This window comes from Pteronotus mesoamericanus, unplaced genomic scaffold, assembly GCF_021234165.1.
Source record: "Pteronotus mesoamericanus isolate MK-2021 breed Mesoamerican mustached bat unplaced genomic scaffold, CSHL_Meso_final contig_20, whole genome shotgun sequence".
NCBI classification, from domain to species: Eukaryota; Metazoa; Chordata; class Mammalia; order Chiroptera; family Mormoopidae; genus Pteronotus; species Pteronotus mesoamericanus.
Window position 1 is genome coordinate 47,403,856 of NW_026555085.1, and position 26,779 is coordinate 47,430,634.

A 26,779-nucleotide genomic window follows, 5' to 3' on the forward strand; every position below is an offset into this window, starting at 1 on the left:
TAAAGCATATGATTTGTCTAGCAACTATTCTGTACACCTGACACTAATACAGAATAATATTGAATATAAACTGCAACTAAAAAGAAATAAATTTTTAAAAAGAAACACACACACACAAAAGTTATTTACCAGTGCTGCTGTAGAAGGCCAGTCTGGAAGTGGTGTGGAATTTCTGAATTAGAAACTGAGACAGGGAGACCTTTTCATCTGTTTTCAGGGATTCATCCCCATTCTTCCAGTACAGCATCAGATCTTCATCTGTATATGCATCTTTGGGGGGAGGAAAATAAGTTAATTTGACTCCTTTGCTTCTGATGCAGGATAAAGCAACAGGGAAATCCTTCACCAGCCTAAGAGTAAACAGTTCTTAATACTGGCAGGCAGTGCCCTGTTTCATGGTTTCTAAAATGGCACAAATATTGGAGAGGGAGCAAGGTAAAGATTTGTCATTAAGCATACTGATACTCACAGCTTTCCAGCTCCAAAGAACAGGTCTGGGAGTCCAAGGGAAAGTGGGTGAAGTCCATGTTGCACATGGCAGTGACCGTAATCCTAGACAACCCAAACACGCATGTTGGCTCATGCACTGCGCTATTGGCTCATACACCTTCTCAGAGTAAGGAGAATATAGACCCAACCAAGAGCAGGTGCCTCCTCATGTCTATTTTAGAAGTTTGAAAACCCAGTGTCTAAGTTACTGAACCTTAACTTTTGTCTTTCTGTAGCATATATTACGGTGTTCTGCCCATATCCTAGCTACCAAGGGTGTTGGCTGCTAATGGCTCACATCTGCACACTTCTCCTGTCATTGCTCTCAACCAGCCTCCCCCAGAGATACCTGGAAGATTATGTCCCCTCCCCACCCCCCACCGAGGATATTAGCATCTAATTTGGGAGAACTGTACAAGCAGGCCAGAAAGATGTGAATAAGACCACCTAGTCATTCCAGTTAGCCCAGACACCAACCGGCAACAACACTCAGTAAGCAGTAGCTCTTTTTAAAAAATCATTATTACCAATAAGCTAGCATTTATAAGCTCTCGGGGTGGAAGTTACCTAGAAGGTCATTGGCTCCCTCAATTCATTCAGGCACATCTAGTCTCCTAACCCAGGTTTTAGATCCCCATTGACAGGGAAGTCGCCAGCTACAAGGGTGGCCATTTCATCTGAGAGAATTGTACTAGGTATCAGAAGGCTTGTATCACCCCATGCAGCCCACAGACCCAACCACAATGGCAAATTCTTCAGGGCCAAAGAGGCTAACCACGTGTATCAGAATGGCACTGGACGAAGAAACCATGACCGCGTGGGTAGTTACCTCATGCTGTATAGCACGTGCCCATCCGGGAACACCCTCAGCATGACGTTGTCCGTGGTGGTGTCGTGGGTGAATGACCTTTTGGAGTGAACAAAGAAGATGTCGGGGACCCAGATCTTCTTTATCAGCCGCCCATCAAAGGTCATGCTCTTGTTGCTGGTGCTGGGGAAGGACAGCCTCTCGTCTTTCCAGTAGTGCCGCAGGTACAGGGTCATGGTGAAGTCCTGCGGGGGAAATGCCTCAGAAAGCTTCCTTCCTTACAGAATTTCAATCTGAAAACTCACACCTCCTGATCTCCTCCGAGTGTGGTTCATCTGACCTCTCCTACCACCTGAGGAGTGTGTTCAAAGGGTAAAGTGCTGGGCCTTACTCCCGGAGACTCTGAATCAGAAAGTGTAGAGCAGGGCCCAGGGATCTGCACTGAACCAACTCCTCAAACTATTTTTACCCACGAAGCTTGAGAATCCCTGCTTTAGATTTGACTGCACCTGGGCCAACTTCCAAGTCCCAGTTTGATTACCTGCAGCTCCGGCTTGGCCCACCCAGCACAGCCTGCCTCGTGCAGCCCCACCAGCCACAGCCTCTCGTAGAAGTTTAGCCTCGAGACCCCACCCTCCGGGCTGCCCCACCAAGGGCACTGCGTACCATGTCCACCTCCGAGATGCTGTCCAGGCTCTCGACCTGCACGTCCACACCCACCGGAATGGCAGGGCCTGCAGAAGAGCGAAGACAGGTGGTTAAGGCACACTGCTCTCCACCACCAGGCTGGGAGAGCGCCCTACCCCCTTCCCAAGGGAGCCTGGCTGGAACAGCGATGAGGCAGTCGTTTGGATTCTATGAGCGTTTTCTTGATACTTCCTGATGTGTTGGGTGCCTGAATTTTCTCCACGAGGCAGGGACTGTGTCTGCCTTACGGGCCTTTCCTGGGAGCAGGTGGATGTTTATCCCTGCTTGTTGCACAAGTCAAAGAGCTGGATTGCTGCCATCTAATGCCAGGACTATCTCTGCAGGGTAGAGCTACTAATGTTGCTCTAGTGCTTGAGTGGAGACCTTGGTCATTGATCCTCCTGTGACACCTAAAAAGTGGGGAATGAGGCCCATGAATGAGGCCCAAGAGCCTCAGACGCAGGGCTGGGACCTCTGCATGCCCAGGGAACGGTTTTTTCTGTCATTCAGGCTCTACCTACAGTGGGCCGAATAGACAGCTGGGGTCCTGCCTTCCAGAAGCCTTTGACATGGTGGGAGATGAGGTAACTGTGCACGGTTAGGTCTCAGTGAAAGACAACAATGTATGGGGTTTTGAAATCCTTTCATGCATGTCAGATGAGAAGCACAAAAACACATAGCCCAGAAGCTGGGCACTCAATTGCATCTGGCCTGTGACAAGATTCCTGAAGCTGGGTGTATCTGTGGGTTCCCGTGCTATTTCTCGATCTGAGTGATGGTCACATTGGTAGGTTTCACTTTGCAGTAACTTAGTGGGCTATACACTTAGAACCTGTGCACTTTTTGTATGTATATTATGCTTCCATAAGTATTTTTTTAGATTTTAATATTTTTTAAAAACCTAGGATAGTGAAAACCAAAATCCTCTGTCTGTCAGGCATATGAATGAATGTTGTTATGCTCACAAGCAAACAAAGGTGTCTGGAAGAGTCAGGTGGCTGGACTGGGACTCCTGGGGAAAAGGCATTGCCCTGGGTCCTCTGTGCCCTGGACAGGGAGTGCCGGACCAGAGTGCCCTGCCCCACGGTGGTCTGAGTGGGGAGAACCTTACGGTGGCAAGAAGAGTCTGGTTCTTAGGGAATGAGAAGGACTGGGAGGTGCCAAACTTTGGCCGAGGGCAGAGAAAGAGGATCAGAGATCCTGACACAGAGCAGGAGCTAGAGGGCTCAGTCATGTTTCAGCACAAATGCGAGGACAGGAGGTCCTTGTGGAGGTGGCCCAGGGTGAGGCCCCCCAAACCTCCCCCATAGGCTTGCTAATTGCAATCCCACCAATGAAGATTTGGGTTTTGGGCTGAGCTCAAAAGAGTGGAAGCATTTTATTCATTCCTAGTGGGATTTTGTGGATATTTTCTGAGTTTTTAAACATGAAACAAATAAACACAATACTTTGTCCTTTTATTTTTATTCAACCCCCTCTCTGAAAACTCAAGGTGTAAGCTGATCTTTTTAATTTCTTGTGTTCGTCAGCCGAGGGCCCATGAGAAATCCCTGCTCTAACAGCCATGTTTTCTTCTTATTCCAGGCTCCAGGGATGTTCTGAAGGCGCCAGAAGTGGAATGTTCAGTGTGGAGAGGAGGACACCTCCTCAGAGCTATTAGTCTACCTTTCTCCCCTGAGGACCTTGCAGCGTGAGGGAGGGCCTGCCGCGAAGCCTGCCTGGGGCCTGCTCCCGCTACCCAGACCCCTGCACACTTGCCCAGGGCTCTGTGCTCCCAACATTGCCCTCAGGGAAGTGGGGCTGGTTGATTCCTCATCCTCTGGACCCTTTGTTAGCCTGAGATACTGAAACAGTCCAGAGTTTGAGCTCTTAACCCCTGGTGGGAGGTGTGCCCACCTCGACCCACCCGCCGTGGGACTGGCAACATTCGGTGTCTCAGAAGCCAAAGGGAAGAAACAATATAGCTATCACCCTCTTTGGACTCACTTCTCAGTGGCCTGGTTTTCAGATAATGCTCACAGTGTTTAACCAGGAGCTGGCTTTGGCAAAGGACATTTTACAGATAAAATATATCAGCTTGCTTGATACCTGTTACTGTGTCTCTCTGTTCTCAGGACCTGCCTTGCCCTCCAAAGCTCCAGCTGCCCTTCTAAGAGAAATTTGATAAAGCCTGGGAAGGTGGTACCAGTGCTCTGGAGGTATGGCCACGTGGGAGTGTAGGTCAAGTTCACTGGGAACCTGGGTTGCTGGAGGTGAACAATCCGTGTGTTCAGGAGGCTCCGGAGCTATATTCCGGGGGGGCTCACACCTCAAGCATGAACAGAACCAACAGCCCTGCCTCCTTGGTCTGGGCCCAATGGAATTGACCTTTGCCTTGACCTGCCCATAGCCAGAGGCTAACGCTCCCAGGCTCTCCCGAGCTCTCCATTTTGTGGCCCTTCCCGACCTGGTTTTGAGAGAAATTCTTCCAAATTACTGATCTTTCTCCTCCTTCCATGAACAATTTTATGTCTTGAGAGGAACTGAGTCCTATCAAGGGTTAGAAAGTAAGCGGTCTAGTTAAACTAACGAGGCATTCATGTCTTGGCTCCTCAACATCGCTGCGGGTTTTCCTGCTTTCAGAGAGGGATCCAGTGAGCCACACGGGAGTCCCTGGTGGGGTTTCAGGCAGTATGACCAGGTAGGTAACAAATTCAAGGCAGCGTAAGAAAATTCATGTTTACTCCAGGGCTTTGCTTGGTTCCTAACCTTTCTGCCATTAGTTATTTCTCCTCACGCGGTCCTGGAAAGTACATATTAGAGATTTATCCATTTTTGAAATTAAGACATATGTCATTTCTTCCCCACTGGCACTTCAAGAATAAATGTGAGGAGAGAATTTTCAGACAAACTAAAACTGAGAAAATTTTCCAGCAACTGCCCTGCTGTAAATGAAGGTGTGTTATAAGCAGGAGGAACAGGAGCCCAGAAGGAAAGCTGGATGTGCAAGAATGAATAAAGAGCCATGAAAATAGTAAATATACACATAATTCTAAGTGAACATTGACTACATAAAACAATGTTAATAATTTATTGTGGGCTTGAAAAAACAAAAACACATAATAAAAATAACATTTAAGTAGGGAAGAGTATAAATGGATTAAAAGTGTTCTGAGGCCTTTTGCATTGTCCGGGAGAATAGTGAAAGTAGCCAATTAACATAGTAGTGTGATTCATGTTTTCTGGGGAACCACCAAAAAATAGTAAGAATATGTATTTTCAAAACTAAAACAGAAAAGCCAAAATAAGAATAAGCAAAAATAATTAATCTGAAAGAAAACAATTGGAAAAAAAGAAAACATATAGAGTAGGTTGGACACAGAAAAAACATAGGAGGATGATAGATTTAAAACCACTGTATACATTATTCGATGAAGATAAATAGACTAAATACTCCAATCAACAAACAAATGTTGTCTGACCTGATACTTCAGAAATGCTGAAAGTTTAAACATTTAGTTTTCAACAGAAATATTAGTGTAAATGACTCAGTGTAAATTACGTAGCGTAGGTGGGAATTCACCATGCACTAAGGGACAGGGTGCTGGGCGGTGGGGTAGGGCTGCTTTTGGATATAACTTTGATCGATTATATATCCAGTGAAGACCTCTCTTAGACTTTAACGACAACTAGGCAATTAGAGTTGGGGTCAGAGACTGGGCTCAAGAAGGAGACTGAGAGTCATCATCAGGGAGAACTGATTGTAGAAGTGGCTGAGGAGAAGGGACCCACAGACCTCAGAGAACAAGCCAGGGAAGAGCTACGCCACAAAGACCACAGAGGGAGGGGGCTGCCAGAGGAGAGCGGCCATCGGAGGGCGGTCAGAGACACCAGAGCCCAGGAGGAGGCTCCTCGACTCAGCAAGTGCAGTAGGGCGGGAGATGGTGACAGGTAGGAAGTCAAGACAGCTGGTGGAGGTGGAAGAAAAAGGGTTTGACAGCAGAAGGAAAATGGATACCGGGCAAGGGCCATCATTGTAAAACCTTACTTCTGGAAGTCATCAGTGTTTCTCCAACTTTATGAATCAGCATCAAAGGAGGGCTTGTGAAAACCCAGCTGCCCGGGCCCCACCGCCAGTCTCTGGTCCAGGATGCCTGGGAGGGGACCAGAATGTTGCACAAGTGCCTGGTGACGCTTGAAGAAGCACATGAACCAAGGCTGGTGCAAGGCTGGTGCTAACTCAGCCCTTTGCTGCTTGCGTTTATCACAGGAAAAGTCCTCCTGTGTTCTAGAAGTTGATATGGGGAAGGCACTACAGGCACAGCCATTGTCCCTGGTCACAGGCGGGGTCCCATCCCTCCGGGCTTCCCAGACTCACTTAATGCCAAAGGGCCCCCTGCTGACCTCTGGATTTGCCTCTCCACACCCACCCTCTTCTCCGCCCTTCTTCTGGCTGCGGGGCTGACCTCTACGGGTAGCACCAACATTTGCAGGCCCATCCCAGACGAGGGTATTACTGGAGGCTAAGGAACTGCAAAATGACATAATTTAATCCTATTTCTTTGACAAATATACCTTCACATCAACTCAGAAGGCCACGTCCAACTTCAGAACTCAGAGACCTCAGAGTTCTGGGACGGCACATGGCAGGGCAGGGAGGATGAGCCCTCTTCTGCGTTGTCTTTCATCTCTGCCCACCCACAGCTGCGCCCTGCACAGAGCGCCTCTTGCACTTGTGGACACCCCATCTACGTACCTAAGCTCCATCCAACCTGCTTCTGATGACAGCTACCCTCGGCCCTCGCTCAGGGCCAGGCGTGCTCACCTTTACCCAGGAGCTCCCTTCTTCCTGACGTGTCCTCCTTTCTCAGTCTGCTGGGCTCACTCCCTGCACATCTTTCTGGACTCATTTTGAGCTTCGCCTCCTGGAGGAAGGTTTCCCTGATTCTCTCTCTGGCAGAACTCACCACTCCCTCAGTTCCCTGACTCCATCAGTAGGGGTATCCTCCTTTGCTCTGTGACACTTGATTGCATTTAATCATTTACCCATTTATCTGTTTCTCCAGTAGATTCATTGAGAACAATCTATTGTTTCAGGCAAAGTATTGGTATGTAAAGGACTCCAATAGCATGGAGAAATATCAATGTGCAAGAGAAACATCAATGGGCCTGTTGGGGACCTGGCCTGCCATCCAGGCACGTGTCCTGACCAGGAATCAAACCAGTGACCTTTCAGTTGGCAGGCTGGCACTCAACCCACTGCCAGGGCAGAATTTGACATCTTGATATGAGGATTTCATTAACAATGGTTTCCCCACTTAGAGTGTAAAAACTGCAAGAACTGTGGCTGTCTTGTTCACCACTGAGTCCCCAATTGTCACAGACCCTGCCTGACACATAATAGCTAAAAAAAAAACCCCACATATTTGCCTTAAGAACAGTAGTATTTTGGTTAGAGAACCTAACCTACTTTGTTGCCACCATTCTTCCTGACCATCCTGACAAACTCCTTGGATATAATTGAAACAAATCTATGATGACACTATATCCCTCCTTTACTTCCGATCTAAATGGTCTGAATTATTCGATAAAAATCAGCATTGTGCTAGCAGGATTGTAAAATGGTACAGCTGCTGTAGAAGACGGTGTGGTGGTTTCTCAAAAAAAAATTAAACATAGAAGTACCATATGGTCCAGCAATTCCACTTCTGAGTATATACATACCCAAAGAATTGAAAGCAGGTCTCAAACAGATATTTATACACACACGTTCAAGGCAACATTATTCACAATAGTCAAAAGGTGGAAACAACCCAAATGACAGAGGAGTGGATAAACAAAATGTGATATATTCATACCATGGAATTATTTGGCCTTAAAAAGGAAGGAAATGTTGTCATATGCTACGACATGGGTGATCTTTGAAGACGTTATACTAACAAAAGAAGCCAGTCAAAAAATCCAGTCCGAAACTCTGTCATGCCACGTATATGAGGCCCCTGCAAGAGCCAAACCATAGAGCCAGAAAGTCGAGGGTAGTTGGCAGGGGCTCGGGGAGGAGGGCAGCGGGGAGTCAGTGTTTAGTGGGTTCAGAGTTTCAGTCTGGGAAGATGAAAAAGTCCTAGGGATGGACGGTGGCGATGGCTGCACAGCATGTGAAAGTGCCTAATGCTGCTGATCTGTACACTTAAAAATGGTTAAAATGGTAAATTAGGTTATATATAGTTTACCACAATTTTAAAAATTTAAATGTAAAAAAATCAGCATTACAGTAGTTCCTCTAACAAACGGAGGAGAAGCCCTGGGACCCTGGGGGCTCCTTTATGGGGAATGCACCACCGCATCAGGCAGCCGGGAGCTCAGACAAGGTATTTGTGGTTCAACCGGTCCCTGGGATTATTAGGAAGCTGCTCGCTGTTTAATCTTTTCTCCCTCCTCACTGAAAAGATCATCCAAAGGGTATCAAGTCTTAGACAAATTACTCTCTATCCATTACTTTAAAAAAAACAATCCACAAGAACATCTCTCTTAGAGAAGTAGGAAGAGAAGACAGAAATGAAAAGAACCCCACAACTTTTGCGGGACATGTTTGTTCAAATGGCCTGCTTGGTGTGCATGAGTGCCAAGAGAAGGCAGGTGCTGTTAGGCTGGGCCTGCGTCAGGGCAACTTGGGCCCAGGCTCTGCCTCCTAATGGAGGCCACGCACAGGGCTGTCTGCAAAGAAGGAGCGCCTTCTGTCACTTGCAGTCACCCATGTGCTGTCTGTGAGCCTCCTCCTCCTAGAGACCCCCTCGCCCCCTGGCCAGCGTCCCTGCCCAGGAAAGAGGTGCCCCTGCAGGGAAGGCTTCATAGATCTAAGCCACCTCTGGACACTCCCAGGGACTAAAGATTGTAACAACCACAGGAGCTGCAGGGAATGGGAAGCCCCGCCCGCAACAGCCCCATCCTGCCTGCTTGGCCAGGACTTCAGGAGTCGCAGGACGACCTATTTATAGACGTGGGGGGGTGTGGAGCTGGCACCTCATTATGTGCTCTCCTTCCCCTCTTCTTGCCAAGTGACATCTGGACATCCAGGAAAGCCATACAGGGGATATAAGGTCCCCAGAGGACAACTGCCCTGGGAGGAGGGAGGAGTGGCCCCCACGCTATGCTTTGGTGACTGCAGCTGTGAGAGCTGATGTGTAAGAGCCTCAGGTCTTACTGCACCTTCTTCCTCTGCAGCTTCCAGCAAAATCAAGGCATTCCCCAGCCTCAGAGGCTTGCTCAGGCAGGCAGGGGACTAGCCTGACCCTCCACACTCCAGTGGTGCCCACTAATGGGCCCAGTAGTTTCAGAGACCAGGGCACAGAAAGTCTAATGCGCTCCTCAAACAGCGCTTGAAGAAGGGGCGCCCTGACTGGGGTTGCAGCCTGTCGGATGATTCGGTTCAGAGCTGAGTGTGCTGGGAGCGTGGCAGGACTTCACCTGCCGCCCTGAGAACGGACAGCTGGCTCTCCTGGCTTACTCCCAGAGGAGGCGCTTTTTTACCAGGCTCTCAGTTTTGCAGCTGACACCTCAGAGAAAACAGGTTCTGCCCTCAGCTTTTCTGTGGCTGCCCCTTAGCCTTCCGGACCCCAGACTCCTCTTCTGTGAAAGGAGGGCATTGACCAGGAGATTGCTCAGGCTCCCGCCAGCAACGACAGCCTCCAACGGGAAGTTACAACACATTGTTAAGAATATCACCCACACCCCGACACACACACCTGCTCCGCAAAACTGCACTCAGCCAGGGCCGTGTTATGACTTTCTAGGGCCCCGAGGCGTGTTTGCCTTCATGGGCCCCTTCCTCCATAAAAAATATTAAAAATCATATGTTACAACTGTGTTGGTATAAAGATGAATATATTAAAAACATTTTCTCGACCCAAAATTTCTTCTTTTCCTCTGATTTTAAAATAAATTAAAATATTTTCAGGGGCCCCAAGAGCACGGTTTGTGAGGCCTCACCTGCTATGGCTATTCTGCCTAATGGGTATGTCAGCCCAACATCGAGGGCCAGGTTGGTAGAGGAGACAAGAAGGAGACCAGGCGAGGAGGGAGGGTTTAACCTGAGCAGCTGTGTGGTCAGTCACTTCACCTCTCTGTGCCTCAGTTTCCCCATCTAGAAATAATTACAGTAGTTATTCCACAGAGTAGTTGTGAGGATGAAAATAAGATCATGTGTGTAAATACCTCCATTCAGCGGTGCCTACCACGGAGAGGAATCACTTCAGAAAGTGTTAGTTGTCATTAATACTATTCTGATTATTGTTCTAGCCTCTTAGCTGACCCTGTACCTTCACTGGCGCTCTGCAAGGAAGGCAAGGTGAAGTTTCCTGCTTACAGAGACATCTTGCTTGGACCTCCTGGGGCATGTCCAGCTATTTTAGAACTGCTTGTTCAAGAAAACTTTATTTTGATAAACTTCCTTGGCAATATTACTCACGGCAGGCGCCCAGGGAACTCCCAGGGAGATGGCAGCCTGCTGGCCTGAACCAGCCTGCGGTGAGCAAGGTTCCTGGGCAGGAAGACCAGGCACAGGCTATAATCTGCTTCCTACCTTTCTGCTTTTGCTCAGCAGGTATCAGAGCTCAAGGAACTGAGTGGGAGGCTTTGAGGCCTTTTTAAATGCAGAGGCCTTTGGGTAAAATAATGTCTTAATCCCTTAACAGACACACAAGAGGAAAGGCTGACAGCTGGGTTTTTCTAAGGGGATGTGAACGAGGACGTGCTGGGGGCTTTACCCGCGTTGTCTAGTTTAATCCCGGTACCAGCCCCATTTTACAAACCAGCAAGCAGAGGCGCAGAGAGGGCCGCTGACTTGCCCACAGGTCACCCCTACTCCTTCCTGCCGCCCCTAGAGAATGCTGGGACCTAAGTGAAGATCAAGAACAAAGATAAAGGGAAATGGATGCCTGCCCGCCTGGGTCTGCCTCGGCCAGGGCCTATCGCTGAAATGCTCCGGGCCCTCATTCCCTACATGTGCAAGGCGGTGTCGGCCTGCGACTCGCGCTTGCTGCTGCTCTCACCCCGCCCCCTGCCTGGCTGGACGGAGCAGCAGCCTGGCTCCTTTCCCGCCTCCTGGGGCACTTCTCCAGTTCCCGAAAGGGACAGCCACCAGCCACGACACTCCTCCCTGACCTCGAAAGCAGGGAAGTTCCTTAGGGACAAGTTTGCAGAGAGCCTTTTTAATAGGGCTTTTGCTAAATTGTTTTTACTGCACTGAAAGTACAGGGGCCCCGCAAAACCCACATTTTCCAGCTACGCACAGGGTGCCTGAGCCAGGGAGCCGTTTGGGTCCAGACTCCCAGCCAGCTCTTATTGTTTCAGGAAAGTTGGCAGTAACAGGGCCTGTCCTTTCTGAATGTAAACAGTTTAGTGACATCATCTCCTCTTCAGGCAACAGCCCTCTCCACTCACTTCCCTCCTGCTCTTTCCTCTTCGGGAAAATGAGGAAAATAAGTTTGACCCTGGAAGCAGCTGGGCTTATCTGACCATGAGAGAGAAAATACCCTGACAGAACGGACAGAGCAGCAGCAGGCAGCCTTGAGGACAAGGCCCCACCAGGCCAAGGGAAGGACACGATCCTACCTCCGAAGGCAGGCCTCATGGTGAAATCGTGGTCCTCCACTCTGAGAAGTGGCCGAGGTTTTCCTTTCTGGGTTTTGGTCACGTCAAAGTTCTTCTTATAAAGGTGACTGCAAAGACAAGCAAGAGACTTTTTTCCATGGTCCACCAAGGCACTGAGTGAGATTATTTGGGGAGATTACTTCTTTCCAGAACTACCATTAAGCACCTTTTCTCCATCAGGCTCAAAATCACACCCAGCTCCCCACCCCACTTCACCCCGCTGCCCCCGCCCCAGGTCCTCAAAGGCAGGCTGAGGACCAACCAGACCCTTCCAGAGCCTTCCTAAAGCCAATGCCTCCCCACAGGGCACCATTCTACCCTGACAAGCTCTCAATTGTCAACAGTTATGATTAGAGGACAGCAGTTGGGTTGAACGGTGAAGGAATTAAAAGGTGGGGGGGCATTAGACATTTTTCTTTTGTTGTTATAATATTGGTTTTATGATCAATAAATATCTGAGACGAATACAGTTAAAGTTTTACAATGTTGGTTTTGTCCTAGTCAGACCTGTTGGTCATCGGTTCAGCTGGCAGCTGTCTGCAGTCTGACCCCCTCCATCCACAGTCTGCAGGGGACCAAGGCCAAGTTGGAAACAGAGTTGCTCCCACCACCCAGGTGGAAGCTGGAGCCGGAGGAGCCTAGGTCACACTCTTTCCTCTAACACAGACGACCAAGGGTGATTCTCTCTTCTCTCTCACCCACACTTACTGTTTCCAGATCTTTTTTCTCACTGTCACCACCACACATAACCCTAAAGCAGTAACACCCATAATGTTCTAAAGCAAGATTCCACTGACAGGACTATCACTAAATGAGAAAAAAGAGGGGAGGGAGAAATAGAGGGAGAGGGAGAGAGGAAGGAAGAAAGAAAAGGAGAGAAAGAGGAAAAGGGGAGAGAGAGAGGGAGAGAGGAAGGAAGAAGGAGGGAAGGGAGGAAGGGAAGGAAAGGTCATTTGGACATTTGTCAAGATGTGAGATCTAATTCTTAACAGAATAAAATAAGCAAACTTATAAGAAATCAGTGTTATTATAATGTTTGTTATGTGTAGGTTAGTTAAGGTTTTGGAAGTAAATGAAAAGATTTTGTTTTGAGCATTTTTGATCTTTAATATATACCTCTATTTTACTTAGTGTTCTTATCACATTTCATTCATTTTTATAGAAAAATAAGCATATCTCCTGCATAAACTCTGTAAGACGGAAGTGACATGTGTCCTCTCCTGAGGTCCTCTGAAATCCTTCTTAACTTTCATCTGCTACTAGCTCTGCTCTGATGGTATCATTTGAACAGAAGCCTAAAGCTGTGCTGATTAATAAAGTAGCCTTTAGCCACATATGGCCGCTTAAGTTAATTAAAATAAAATTAATATTCAGTTTCTCAGTTATACTAGCCATAGTTATGGGCTCAATAACCACATATGGCTGCTGGCTGTTATATTTGACAGTGCAGACACATACCATTTCCACAATGGCAAAAAACTTTATTGCAGTGCTGGGCTAGAGGTTAGCCTGCCCCCCATCAACCTTCCTTCCCACCCAAAAAGCAGGTTCCCCTGTAAGCTGGGTCTTCCCATCTTATAGCCCTACCCTTAGAGCCACCTGGTCCAGTTCCAGACCTCCCAGTCATTCTCCCACTTCCTCTGAAGGCTCTGCCACCAACTGTTCCTTTCTCTCCATTCAGTTCCCCCCACCAACCTTAAGGATGCCAATATCCATAGGGACAGCCATCCTACATTCTGGTCATACAATCCCTCAATTCCTGCGCTCAAATTCATTCGCTAAACACAGTTCTGTGTAGCACCTACTCTGTCCAGATGCTGTTCAGGTCATGGAGAGGACATATATTCACGGCCTTCACAGGGCTGATAACTTTCTGGGGGAGATAAATTATAACATGTGTCTGGCTGGTGTGGCTTAGTGGATTGAGCACTTTACTGAGAAGCAAGGGGTCACTGGTTTGATTCCCAGCCAGGGCATATGCCCGGGTTGCGGGCCAGGTCCCCGGTAGGGGGCGCACAAGAGGCAGCCACACTTTGATGTTTCTCTCCCTCTCTTTCTTCTTCTCTTCTCGTCCCCTCGCTCTAAAAATAAATAAATAAAATCTTTTTTTAAAAGACTGTTTCAAAAAATAAAGGGTGTTGAGATTTTTCATGGTATTTTAAAAAAAAATAACACGTAGACAAATAATGTAACTTCAGGAAGTGCTGAGTAGCACAAAAATATAATAAAGCAGAGTAAGGAATAAGAGAGAGATGGGTTGGGGCAGAGGGTGGTCAGGGAAGGCTTCTGAGGCCTGGAGGGGAGGAGGGAGGGAGCACACCTTGAGCAGACCGGAAGTGCATCCTGAGGGGGGGGACAGCATGTGCAAATGTTCTGAGGTGAGTCTGGTTTGTGGGAGAAATACAAGAAAACCAGTGGGCTGGAGGACAGCAAGGAGATCCTTCTGGTGAGAAAGGAGGTGGGAGACAAGGCCAGGGGGCCAGACCATAAGGTCCTCATGCGTATGATCCTGAGTGGGGAGACCCATGAACATTCTGAGTGGGAGAGGCGAAAGATCTGGTTTAGGACCTGATTGGATTACTGGCTCATGTGTACAGGAGACTAGAGAGGACAGTGTAGAAACAGGAGACCATTAGGAAACTTGATGAGGCGACATGGTGCCTGGATGCAGGGGGACGCGGGTGACGGGGGGCGTTGTAAAGAAGTAATAATATCTGCGGAGGTGTGTAGGCCTGGCTGATGGAATGGGCATGGGGTATGGGGGGAAAAGAGGGGCAATGATGACCCAGGTTTATGACCCGGGCACCTGAGTGGCTGATGGGGACATTCCCAGTGATGATAAAAACTGTGGTACATTTGCGGGGGTGGGGGTGCACCTAATCCTTATAAGCTATCTGATTTCGAGATGCCTGTGAGACATCCAGGGAACAGGTAAAGAAGGAGGGAGGGCAACTCTGAAATTTCCACTTCCCCCAGCCTTGTAGGTTCTGCGGGTACCTGGGGGCTAAGTGCCTGACCCTCTTTCTCCCAGAGCCTTTTGAAGTTGGCCTGAAGAAGTCCCAGAGTTCCACATGCTCCTGCCACTTCCTCACTTCCAAGCACTCCTTGCCTCACTTGTGCCCGAGCCTGAGGCCCTGCAGGTGCTCTTGCTGAGAGCTGGCTTCCCCGCACAAGGAGGACAGGGCACTTGGTTTCCTCCTTCATCTCTGACAGTTCCTTCTCAGCCTCCACTGCGGCTGCCTCCTCATCCCATTCCTTAAGTGCCAGTGTGCCCAGGGCCCTGTTCCCGCCAACTTCTCTCTCCCTACGTTCTCCTTGGCAGGCTAGTCTATATTAGTAACTTCAACTGTCATTAGCATCCTAATGATTCCTATATCTATGGGCCCCTGTGCTAGAACTTTGTATCCAGCTACCAGATTATCCCCAGCTGAGTATCCTAGAGGCATGTAAACTCCACACATCCATACTTTGGTTTGGGACGTGCAGAGTGTGAGGTGACCTAGCTGAAGGATGAGTGGACAAACAGTAGATGAAATGGGGGAAGGGATTAGATGAGACAGAGAGAATGAGGCTGCAGAGGCAAACAGGGGCCAGGCCAGGCAGAGCCTGGAAGATCATATGAAGAATTTTTTCCTGCCCTTGCCAGGAAAGTCAGTTGGTAAGAGCGTCATTCCAACAGACCAAGGTTGCAGGTTTCAATACCCCCATCAGGGCACACTCAAGATCCACCAATGAATGTATAAATAAGTGGAACAACAAATCAATGTTTCTCTCTCCCTTCCCCTCTCTCTCAAAATATCAATAAATAAAAATTAAAGAAAATTTTTCCCTGGCTGGTGTGGCTCAGTGGATTGAGCACTGGCCTGCCAACCAACAGGTAGCCAGTTCAATTCCCAGTCAGGGCACATGCCTGGGTTTTGGGTCAGGTGCTCAGCTGGGGACATGTGAGAGGCAACCAGTCAATGTTTCTCTCCCTCTTTTTCTCCTTCTCTTTCCCTCTCTCTAAAAATAAATAAATGAAATCTTAAAAAAATACACACACACACACACACACACACACACACACATATATATATATATATATATAAATTGAAAAAAAAAAGAATTTTGTCCTTATCTAAAGGGAAAGGGAAAACACTGAAGGGTGTTAAGCAACTGGAAGAAGAAGCCATGACGCTTTTAAATGGGAGACAGAGAGGAGAGAAACATCAACGTGAGAGAAAAACACATCAATCGGTTGCCTCTTGTACAAATGCTGACTGGGGACTGAACCCGCAACCTAGGCATGTGCCCCTGACCAGGAATCGAACCTGTGGCCTTTCAATTTACAGGACAATGCTTAACCAATTGAAAGCCACACCAGGCCAAGGAGGTGAGATTTGCTTTTCGACAAGTCCATTGTAGCTGCGTATCCAAGGAGGGGAGTCCAATGTGACCTCTTCCTCCTCTTTAGCTGGGATATAGGACCTAAGTCTAGTTCCCTGGAAGCATGTATGCATGACCATGGTCGGGGGGCTGCCAAGAAGCTTCCATTCCCATTGGTCTCTTCCCCAAGCCTCAACAGGGACCCAGTTTCCAATGCAGTGACTGCCTGAAGGGCCAAGTTCAGATGCCCCAGCAAAGGCACCCCAGGGACATGGAGGGAGAGCACATCCTCAGGGCTTAGCAGATCATTAAATGGTGAGGGCAGCGAATCACTGCCCTTCCGCCTCCCACAGAGCAAATCCCTCCAGGTCAGCCACCCCCATGTCCATTTAAAGGTCAGGGTTAGGGCAGCAGATGTCCTGGAGTACCGGCACCCGGCAAGAGGGAGGACTGAAATCCCAGTGCCATTAACAAAGGTCTAGAATTTGTTTTTAAGGACCTGGTTATTTGATAACTCAGGCCACTGATATCCGGAGTCTTAGGCTATTTGTGTGAGCCAGAGACCTTGCATTCACCCTGCAACCCCAGACTCCGGGGGCCAGATCCCAAGTCCCAGCCCCACGGCAGTGTGGCCAGAACCTTCATGGGACCTCCAACCCAGCCTTGGCGGAGGGAGAGGGGAAGGAAAAAGACAGGTGCATTCACAGTGCCTTGGAGAAAGAAGCAAGGCTATTGCCATCGTGCTGAGGATTATTGGGCAGCAATAAGATCCATCGCAATGACCACGCCCTCAGGAACGGCCCCCTAGCGGAGGCCACCCCATCATCCCAGTGAGAAAGGTCTCATCACCCCCCTTTTCAGTTAGAGAAACGAGGTTCAAAAAGGTCAAGAAGGATGGGTACATAGTCAGGGAGCAGCAAAACAGGGCCTGAACCTGGTTTCCCTGACATCCCGACTCCACTTCCTTCCCTAGACTCAGGTGTGGGGATGAGGGTCCCCGGGTAGAAGGGAAGCAAAGCCGCTTCTGGGTCCAGCAAACCCGAGCCAAGATGAAAACCAAGGGAAGGATGGCCGAGGGCAGGTGGCACTAAGGGGCAGCAAATGGGAAAAGAAATATGAAAGGGGAGCAGAGGCCTGGGGAACAGGAGGTTGTTATCCCAGGGCAGAGTCCCGAATCCCCGGGCCCAGTATTTGGTTTATTTTCAGATCTCAAAGGAGAACGGCCTCTCTTGGCAGGAAAGCAATCATGTGGCCAGGAGGCTGACTTAGGCAGCCGGGTGGGGGAGGAGTTGGAATAAAGCTGAGAGGCTGAGAAACAAGAACAGAACAAAGCAAACAGCTAAGGGAAAACATGCTCAGGAGGCAGTGATTCAATAGAGACAGAGTCAGAAAACCGGAGGCAGTCTTGGGAAAAGCAACTGCTGAGTGGAATAATGGTTTTGGGAGGGTGCCTAGGCCAGGGTGAGGCCGGGAATGTTTACAGGTTAATAGTGTGTGAGAGGGTGTGTGATCATATGTGTCACATGTGAATGTGATACCACATGTATGATATGAGTATAACCATATGCATTGTGTATTGTGCAGATGCATGAAACCCTGTGCTGTGTGTTATGTGTGTATGACCGTGTATGTGCACATGTGTGGGCACGAACAGGACTTCTAAAAAAAGGGGCTACCCTACAGAGGTGAAGTGCCAGGATGAGTCATTTTATTCCTATTTGGTAGTATAGTTTAACCCTTGTGTGTCAATAATGAAATAATTTTTTCGTCAGATGCTTGGCTGAAATTTTTCACAGCCCGACATAGCTCTGTGAGTGCTTGACCGCCTGCGTGCCCTGGAGGGCATGGTAAGGCCTGGACCCTTGTTCTCTGGTGCAACATTTTCTCTATCCCCCCTTCACCCTCTGTACGATAATTATTTTATGGAATGTGTAGGTTCATTTTCTTCCATTCGCTTTAACACCTCATGGAATGGATCTCCAGAAATTCTCCTCACCCCTCAGGGTGAGAGTCAGTCATGCAAATATCTGGGAATGAACCTGGGCCTTCTGAGGAGCGACAGAGGGGTGAGTGCGCAGGCTGCGATGGGATCGAACACCTTTCCTAGGGAACCATTTCAGACGAAGCTTTTTCTTCAGGCTAGTCCATCAGAAACATACGTTCTAGTCCTGTCAAGCCCCTAGCAAATTGTGTTTATTACTCATGCTTTTCAGTCCAGCGCTTTGGCATCTGTAAAATGAAGACAGCTTCCCCATGCCTGCTCTATGCGGCCCCACAAGATACTCCAGAAAAGTGCAGTTGGGTTTTGGGGTGGGGGTTGTTTTGTTTTGTTTAACACCGCATAATTTATCCCCCTTTTCAAGATTCAGTGTCCATTTGCATAATAAGGTTCTGAAAGTTCTGCTATAAAGACATCTTTAAAATGGTGGAAACCAGGGTTCCCCAAGCTTTTTTTGGCCCTGAAACCCTCTTTTGACACAACACCTATGCGCATTTCACAGAATTAGCACTCAGGGGAATTGCTGGACCAGATGATCCCTGAGGCCCCTTCCAGTTTCAACAGCTCATGATTCTGAAAACATAACCCAGCTAAGTCTCCCAAAGCAGCACCTCTTCCCCACATCCTGGATTTTTATCTGTTTGCTTTCTGACTGGGTAAGATTAGGCTCTACATAGAATTTACACCTCTTGGGGCAGCAGCCTCCAAAGCCTGGGTGTACACCTGGGTGCTCAAGGTGATCCTCGGGGATGCAGGAAGCAGAGATTGTAACTCTTATTTATAGCTAGTTTTTAATCTAAAAATAAGGAAGCAAGGAAGCTTTAATATACATATTTATAATGGTGCAGGCATGCAGTTTGTAATTAAATGCACACAAATATTGACGGTGCAATTTCAAAAAATTGTCACTGATAGTAGTTCATGATTGAAAATAGAAAACACTGACCTAGAAAACGTGTCTCAAGATACTAGTTTATATTCATAATCACGAGTTCACACAATGCTTAGTAGAATGAAAAACAAATGTGTGACATCTCACACGTGGTGTTTATCTCTTATCTACTTGCTTTTTTCTTCATGCAGAACAGTTTTGTGTCTGCATCAGGCCTGCAGTATCATGCTTTGTACATCAAAACATCATTAAGGAACTTTGATTAGTAATGTAATGATCTTGAATGCAAACTGGGCCTAACCAGTACTTCTTGGTAATGTTTCCATTACAACCTAAAGTGGCATTCACCATTGTCCTGATGTCTATTTCTGATAATCCAGCAAATTCCAAACACCTTTTCAAAGATTCAAAACAGTAAACTAAAACCCACCACCATTATAAAGTTATTCCCAATCAAGTAATTTAAAGACAACTCCCAGGTACATTCTTTCTTAATAGATAAGGCTCAATTCCTATATACAGTTCCCCGCAAAATACTGAGTGCAATTGCTTAGCAGGCCATGGACGGTGCCTACAGGGATATAATCCTGAGATACAAAGCAGCGCTGAGAAATAGAGATGTTTTACCTACTGAGTTTTCAGTTACCTGTCTGAAATCAAATGCTTCAGCTGAACAACTATCAGGAGGAAGGCGCGCCCCGGTCCAGCTTTGCTCTCTGGCCGCCGGTGGCCTGATACGAGTATTTGCGCCGGGCCTCCCCTCACCCACGACCTTACCTTAGCTGAGGCATTGCCAGCTGCCCGGTCCATCTCCCCCTCTCGGGCTTTCCGCTCTCCACAAGAACCACCACGCAAAGCCAGAACAAAATGAGTTTTGTAAAATAAGGCATTTTGTGAATATCTATGATGCCACAAGCTGCTTTCCAGGGACCTGCCGCAGGGCAAATCCCCCGGGGTTAACCATTGATACAGCCTGCGGCCCCGTGACTGCGCTTCTCGGAGGGGCTGCCAGGGCATGGCTGGCCAGGCTGATTCTCCTGATTTAACATCTGATACTGATGCTTGTCCCACCCCACCCCACAATCCCGGGGACGTGACTCAAATGCCAAGGCTTTGCCCTCCCTGCTGCTTAGTGATTGGTCATTAGTCAGGTTTGTCCTGTAAAACTCTGCTTCCGCTGAGTTCTACAACAGCTTTGGCTAAAACTGTTATATAAAAAAAAATTAAATCTCTTGAACATGCTGGCTTTTTGCTGAAATCATTAATCCGTCTCTCCAGCTACATAAAATGAGTCTGTCACATTCACCAGTGAGTCAGCTTGGATTCTGAGTGGATTTGCAGGGAAGACTTCGTGGACATGGAGATAAATATGAATGTGCTCAGGAAAGGCTGAGTAAATACACAATGACCTACTTTCACAGGGTTGCTTTATTTCTTGGTCTAAGACATGGTGCTTTGCCTATGACCAAGGAGGCTTGCTTTTCCCCGATATACATATCAATTTTTTCAATGAAAATACATCAAAATATAAAATACATTTTTGTTTTGAAGGAAAGCATAAACCAAAGAATTCAGGATTACATAAACTCTTCTTCCTATCATGAGCATTAAATTAACTTTGGATTTTAACCCTAAAATGTATAATGTCAAACATCATAAATTAGACTTAATACCTATCCTAAAATATGGAATTACAAGGTTATGTTTAACCTACTGGCAGAATAAAGCATTTCAAAACTTACTGCTTGCCCGTTGCATCCTGGGAATGGAGAGAGCATTAGTGTGGTAGATACTTACAGAGGTGAGGAAGGAGGTCAGGAGGAGCAGTGGCCAGAAGTGAAGCCAAATTGGGCTTTTATTATATAAGAAAGAATCAAAAGGATCCCTTTTGATTCCTTAACAAAGTGGAATAACATGATTCACTTTATTTTTTTTAAGATTTTACACATTTTTGAGAAAGAGGGGAAGGGAGGGAGAAAGAGGGAGAGAAACACTGATGTGTGAGAGATACATTAATTGCCCCCAACCAGGGACCTGACCCACAACCCAGGCATGTGCTCTGACTGGGAATCAAACCAGCAACCTTTCGATTTACAGGCCAACACTCCATCCACTGAGCCACACCTGCCAGGAAGATTCATTTTATTTATTTATTTATTTATTTAGTATCTAACTAGAATCAGTTGAATCAGGAAAGTTATAATAATAAAAGAGGATGAGGTCCTGCCCTAAAAGAAGGGAAGAGGAGGGAAGACAGAACTTGACTATGACATAGTCAAGTTATTACTGAAGTAGAATACATTTGGGGACTGAATAGAGTAGCAGGTAAGAGAAGTCAGCAATGGTATCTAGGTCCTAGTTTGGAAGTCTGGTGATGGTACAACCATTAGTTGATATCCAGTAGAGGTGGGCAAGTTTGAGGAGAGAGAAGATAAATTTTGACTTGTGGAGTTTGAGGTGTCATGGAACCTCCAGATACCTAGTAGGTAGCAGGATACAAGCCTGGAACTCAAGAGAAAGGTCTGGATTGGAGAAATAGACTTGAGGCCATCAGTGTATGATGACAATTTAATCACAGAAAAGGGTGAGATCTTCCAGGGAAATAGAAGGGGTCCAAGTCCGAGCAAAAAAACCCTTGAGAAAAAATACTTTCAGAGGATGGATGGGCAGCCAGAACAAAAGCATAGAACTACCTGAAGAGGTTGGCTATGAAAACCAAAGGAGAGTTTTGGGTACAAGGGTAGTCAATGGTCAGTGCTTCAAAGAAACGAGGGCAGAACACAGGTTGCTGGTTCTGGCAACCAGAAAGAACATCATTCCTAACTTCAATTCCCAACTTCATGTGGATGTGGCATGTGGCAGGAAACCAAATTACAGTGAGTTAAGTAGGATCTTGGGAGTGGGAAAAATTTAGCATGGGAACTAATTCAGCGGTTGCCAAATCTGGCCACTCCTTGGAATTATTCAGCAACTTTAAAAGCCCCACTCTTGCCAAAGATTTAGTGAGGAATGGAAGAGACCTATTAAAGTTATTTCCCATAGATTTTGTTCAAAATCTCTCTCTTCCTCTCTTCCATTTGGAACAAGTCTATCAAGGACAGGCTGGAACCCTTGAATTGTGCCAGATGTTGGTTTCCAAGCAGTATTTGTTTCAGTGTGTTCCAGGTGCAACTTTAGGTCCTACCAATATTTTTTACTTTTTTTTTTGAAATATTTTATTTATTTATTTTTAGAGAGAGGGGAAGGGAGGGAGAAAGAAAGGGAGATACATTGACATGTGAGCAAAACATCAATCAGCTGCCTCTCACACACACCCAGACCGGGGACCAAAACTGCAACCCAGGCATGTGCCCTGACAGGGAATCCAACCAGCCATCTTTCGCTGTGCAGGATGCCCAACTAACTCAGCCACGCCAGTCAGGGCAAAAACTCGCGTATTCTCAGCAGTTTAATTATGTGATTACAGTATAAAGAAAACCAGCTGGAGATGGCATAAATTTTTTGATGACAGCTTTATTCAAATATCATTCACATACCATAAATTCACCCTTAAAGTGTGGTTTTTTAATATATTCTAAAGTTGTCGTGCAACTATCGCCACTAATTTTAGAACATTTTCATCTCCCCAAAAGAAACCTTATACCCATGAGAATTCACTGCCCATTCACCCTTCCTTGCAGCCCTGGCAATTGCTAATCTACTTTGTCTCTCTGTTTCCTATTCTGGACATTTCATATAAATGGAATGAAACAATATCTATCCTTTTGTGGCTAGCTCCACTCACCTAGGATGTTTTCAAGATTTATCCATGCTGTAACATGTATCATAACTTCATTTTTATTACAAAATAATATTCTATTGCACAGATATAACACATTGTTTATCAATTCATCAGATGATGGGCATTTGAGTTTCCAGTTTGGGGCTATTAACAATGCTGCCAAGAATCTTAACATGCAAGTTTGTGTGAGTTTTAATCTCTCCTGTATACCACCTGGGATTAGAATTGCTGTGTCATACGGTAACTCTATGTTTAACTTTATGAGGAACTACCAGCTTTTTAAAGTGGCTGCCCCATTTTACTTTCCTACCAACAGTGTGCCAGTTCGTTTCTCCACATCTTCACTATTTTTTAATCTAGGCATTATAGTGGCTGTAAAGTACTATCTCACTGTGGTTTTGACGTGCATGTCCCTAATGACTAAAAGGCAACTCTTCATATGGTTTTGGCCACTTGGATATCTTTGTACAAGTATCTATTCAAATCTTTTGCAATGTTTAAATCAGACTGAGCTATGAGTTCTTTAGATATTCTGGATAGAAGTCACTTATCAGATATACTACCAGCAAATAATGTCTCCCACTGTGTTGTCTTTTCACTTTCTAAGTAATGACTTTTGAAACAGTAAGTTCTGTTTTCTCTCTTTCCTTTGGTTGTATGTGCTTTTGAGCTCATATCTAAGGTACTGCCTAACCCATGGTCACAAAGATAAACTGTTTTCTTCTAAGAATTTTCTAGATTTTTGTTCTTAAATTGTCTTTAATCCATTTTGAGTTACTTTTTGTATGTGGGGTGAGGCAGTGGATGTAGAGCTTTGACATTTGTTTATTTCCCTCAGGACAGAGGACTGGCCCCAGTGGCTCAAGCTCAGAGCTACGGGAAGGCATAGTGGCATTTGCGGAGGTCAGATTAGGCCAGAGCACCAGGAGGAACTCTGGTCACACACAGCTTTCTAAGCCTGTACGAGCAATGGAGAGACGGGCTTAGGTCCGTGCACTGAAGACTCTGGCTGCAGTGTTAGGAACGGGGCAAGGCTGCAGGCCTGGCAGAAGTTACAGCGCTATTCAGAGATAATGGCTAATTAGGGTAGCATCAGTGAGCATGAAGGGAAGTGAAAAGGTGTGAGAGAATATTCAAGGATGTAGAATGAACAGAAGATCAGATGACATAAAGAATACAACCTTTGGTCAAAACAAGGTATGAATAAAGTCACTGGTTTTATTGAGCAGCTCAAATTAGTTCTGAAGGCAACTGTTAAAGAGGCGTTCCAAACAGCTTCTGAGCAATGCGAAACCTCCCACAAGGCTTTACCAGTACACGTTAATGTACACATTATTCTTTGTTAAAAGTCAGGTTCACTAAATGCATTCACCTTCCATATACTTACTTGTAGGTTATAAAACAATATAGGCTTTTCAGTATTTCAGCTTAGGTTTCTGCTCAAGTCAGTCCAAATGTGTGAGGTTTACTTGTTTATTGACTCTGGCCTATAAAAATGGGAGGTCTCAAAATACCAGAAAGTTTATTCATAGCTAAAAATAACAAAAAAGATTTCTTATTCTCCTGAAATAGAAATTTTGTATTTCCATAGTCAAAATAAGAAATAATTTTTTAGTTTTTTAAAAAAATTAGTTGAGAATTTTGATGAAATTAATTTATTTCAGTAGAATAAAAGCAATAAGCAGCATGAAAATGTAAAGTGCTAAATGAAAGCCCAACAACACACAAAACTGGAAAGGTTTCATTTGCTTAAACAATTAACAGGTGAAACAGACATTATATATCTTTTCAAGCATGCTATTTTAACGGTCTTGGTGTGTAGGCATGTATTATGTTGGCCAAAGAAGAAGGCACTGAGCTACCTTAATCTGAGGATAGGGAAGGAATGAGTCTTGAGCCTTTACCTGAAAAATCACACATCCGGTTTTAACCTCATGCTGTAAATAATGGGTTAAGAAGGGGCTTTAAAAAATAATAGTTTTATGAAGAGACCCATCAGGTGGGATTTGAGTAGGAATGCCTCCAAAGATCAATTTTGCTCAGGAATTCCACACTGGGGGTCAGACTGACAACTTTTTAAGTAACATATCTGAGCTGAAAGGGAAGGAATATTAAAGATGCCACTTTCAGATATGTGTATCAGGTGTTAAAAAACAAACCCCAACACAAACAAAGAAGGCGGCCTGTCAGTTGACAGGTGAAGGAAGACAGGCTGATCAGAAAAGGACCTGTACAATGCATCTTCTTGGCTTAATCAATTTGAAAGTATAAGTGTATCCCATGGAATCGTGCAACAAGATCAAACAGATCCAGAGGCTGGCTCAGGTGTGACTGAGAGAAAAGGGAGGGAAGACTATTCCTAGCACAAGATTAATCTGCACATAGTCTGAGAGTATGGGAATTCTTCTCCGAGATAATATTACCTGGTCTTCCAGGGTCAGTGACCTCTTGCTAGGAGACCAATAATGACTGAACCAATATTTCTAATACCTTGTGTTCTAAACCAAGGCTTCAGAATGCATTTTCTTATGGCAATAAAGTTATAAAATGGTAACCTATCATTTTCCTGACATACTGGATCTTCATAAAGTCCTTGGGCTTTTTAGACTTTACCAACTGCAGCTGTAGATATAACAGAAACAATCTGTAAACACTTTTAAAATGCTTATTTATTAAGGTTTGAGACAACTATGCATTCTATCATAGTATACAATATTGTCTTCTTTGAAACGCAAAGGAAAACTGGCTCTGAGAGGGACACAGAAGCGGCGTCTGACAGCCACCAGAACCGAAGCCCCATGGCAGGAGCACCCACTAAATCTGCCTTTGAATCATTTTACAAATTGTTTCTATCTTGCCCATAATTTCAGTTAGTTAAAACCATATAAGGACTTTATGGATACCATCCCCCAAATTATTCAAGATACATTATGGACTAACTTCTGTGGACTGGCCTAGAGCCTAAACACCATTTACAACATTGAGGTGTAAAAAAAATTAACTTACAAATGTACTTTCAGAGCATAACCTATTGGGGAAAGCTGGGGACTGCCTGTATTCATGTAAAAGTTAAATCTTCACTAACAATATTCTCAGGAGTGTCTTCAATGTTGCCACTGAACATGCTGAAGGCAGTATTTTTCTGTGATTATATGTTCTCACTTGGCATTATGATGGTAAAATTATCTACTAGAGTCTGGAGCTAGCTAACACTATGTTATATACTGATTTTGCACCGAAAATTATTTCTTGGGCTTTGATTAGGTGGGCAATTCCAAGTTTTTTCTGATTTCTATCATTGTTGCTTGGGCCCTGAGCTTTTCTATTAGACGGCACATGAAAAGTTCAACATTATGCGTATTTCAGAATAATTAAATTTATAGTGATTAAAAAGCTAGGTATATATACATCTCAAAAGATATACAATTCAACTCAGACCAAACAATCAAATCTTAAGATACTCCCACTTAACTCCTGTAATAAAATCAAGTGATTTCCTGGCTTGGACCTTTCCTTCCTTCCTTAAAACATAGACCTATGGAAGATTTTTTTTTCTTTCTTTTTTAAATATTAGGTGCTCATTGGAGATAATGGAAAAATAGTGTATCAAAGTGGTTACAAAGCATTATTCTGTCTTCAAGTAACATCCAATAACCAATTTCTTCATAAATGTTTGACTGAAATAGTAACTTTCACTGAAAAATGTTCAGGACATAAAGTATGTCACAGAATGGGTAATCCCAACATGAATGACGGTTTGAGTAAGCTAGGAGGGCTTTTACTTTGCCCTATCAACTCTTATCCCTATATCATTCTACATAAGTAGAAACAGAGTACTCAATAAATGATATTGAGTAACTAACTAATACTCATTGGAACTTAAAACACTATCTTTTATCCAAAAATGTAAAAGGGCTATACAGAAAACTATCACAAATTTACATAAAAAGAAGCTGAGATAAGAGGAATAACAAATTATTTCCCTGTAAAGCAGGTAATATAGTGAGACAAAGGACTTGACTTCCAGTCCCTTACACTAAGAGGACACAGTCTGGATGTCTAGCTATATTTATATTGAATTTATAAGGATCAAAAAAGGAATGAAGGGTAAATACAAAATAATTTTTTTGT

The 26,779-nt window shown here is 45.5% G+C and overlaps 1 protein-coding gene across 2 annotated transcripts in view; it reads right to left on the reverse strand.

Moving 5' to 3' along the window:
* LOC129067625 (gamma-aminobutyric acid receptor subunit rho-2) overlaps positions 1–26,779 on the reverse strand; it is a 62,696-nt gene that overhangs the window by 12,156 nt on the left and 23,761 nt on the right. Inside the window, exons 1-6 of one of the 2 annotated variants that reach the window (XM_054569703.1) lie at positions 19,645–19,772; positions 11,573–11,679; positions 1,964–2,031; positions 1,319–1,542; positions 470–552; positions 130–270 (exon numbers count right to left, since the gene is read on the reverse strand). In XM_054569703.1, the coding sequence (XP_054425678.1) occupies positions 130–270; positions 470–552; positions 1,319–1,542; positions 1,964–2,031; positions 11,573–11,679; positions 19,645–19,757 (736 nt within the window). In that variant the 5' untranslated portion in view covers positions 19,758–19,772. Of the gene's footprint in view, positions 1–129; positions 271–469; positions 553–1,318; positions 1,543–1,963; positions 2,032–11,572; positions 11,680–19,644; positions 19,773–26,779 lie in introns of those variants that run through there. The other variant, XM_054569702.1, reaches the window with a different exon arrangement.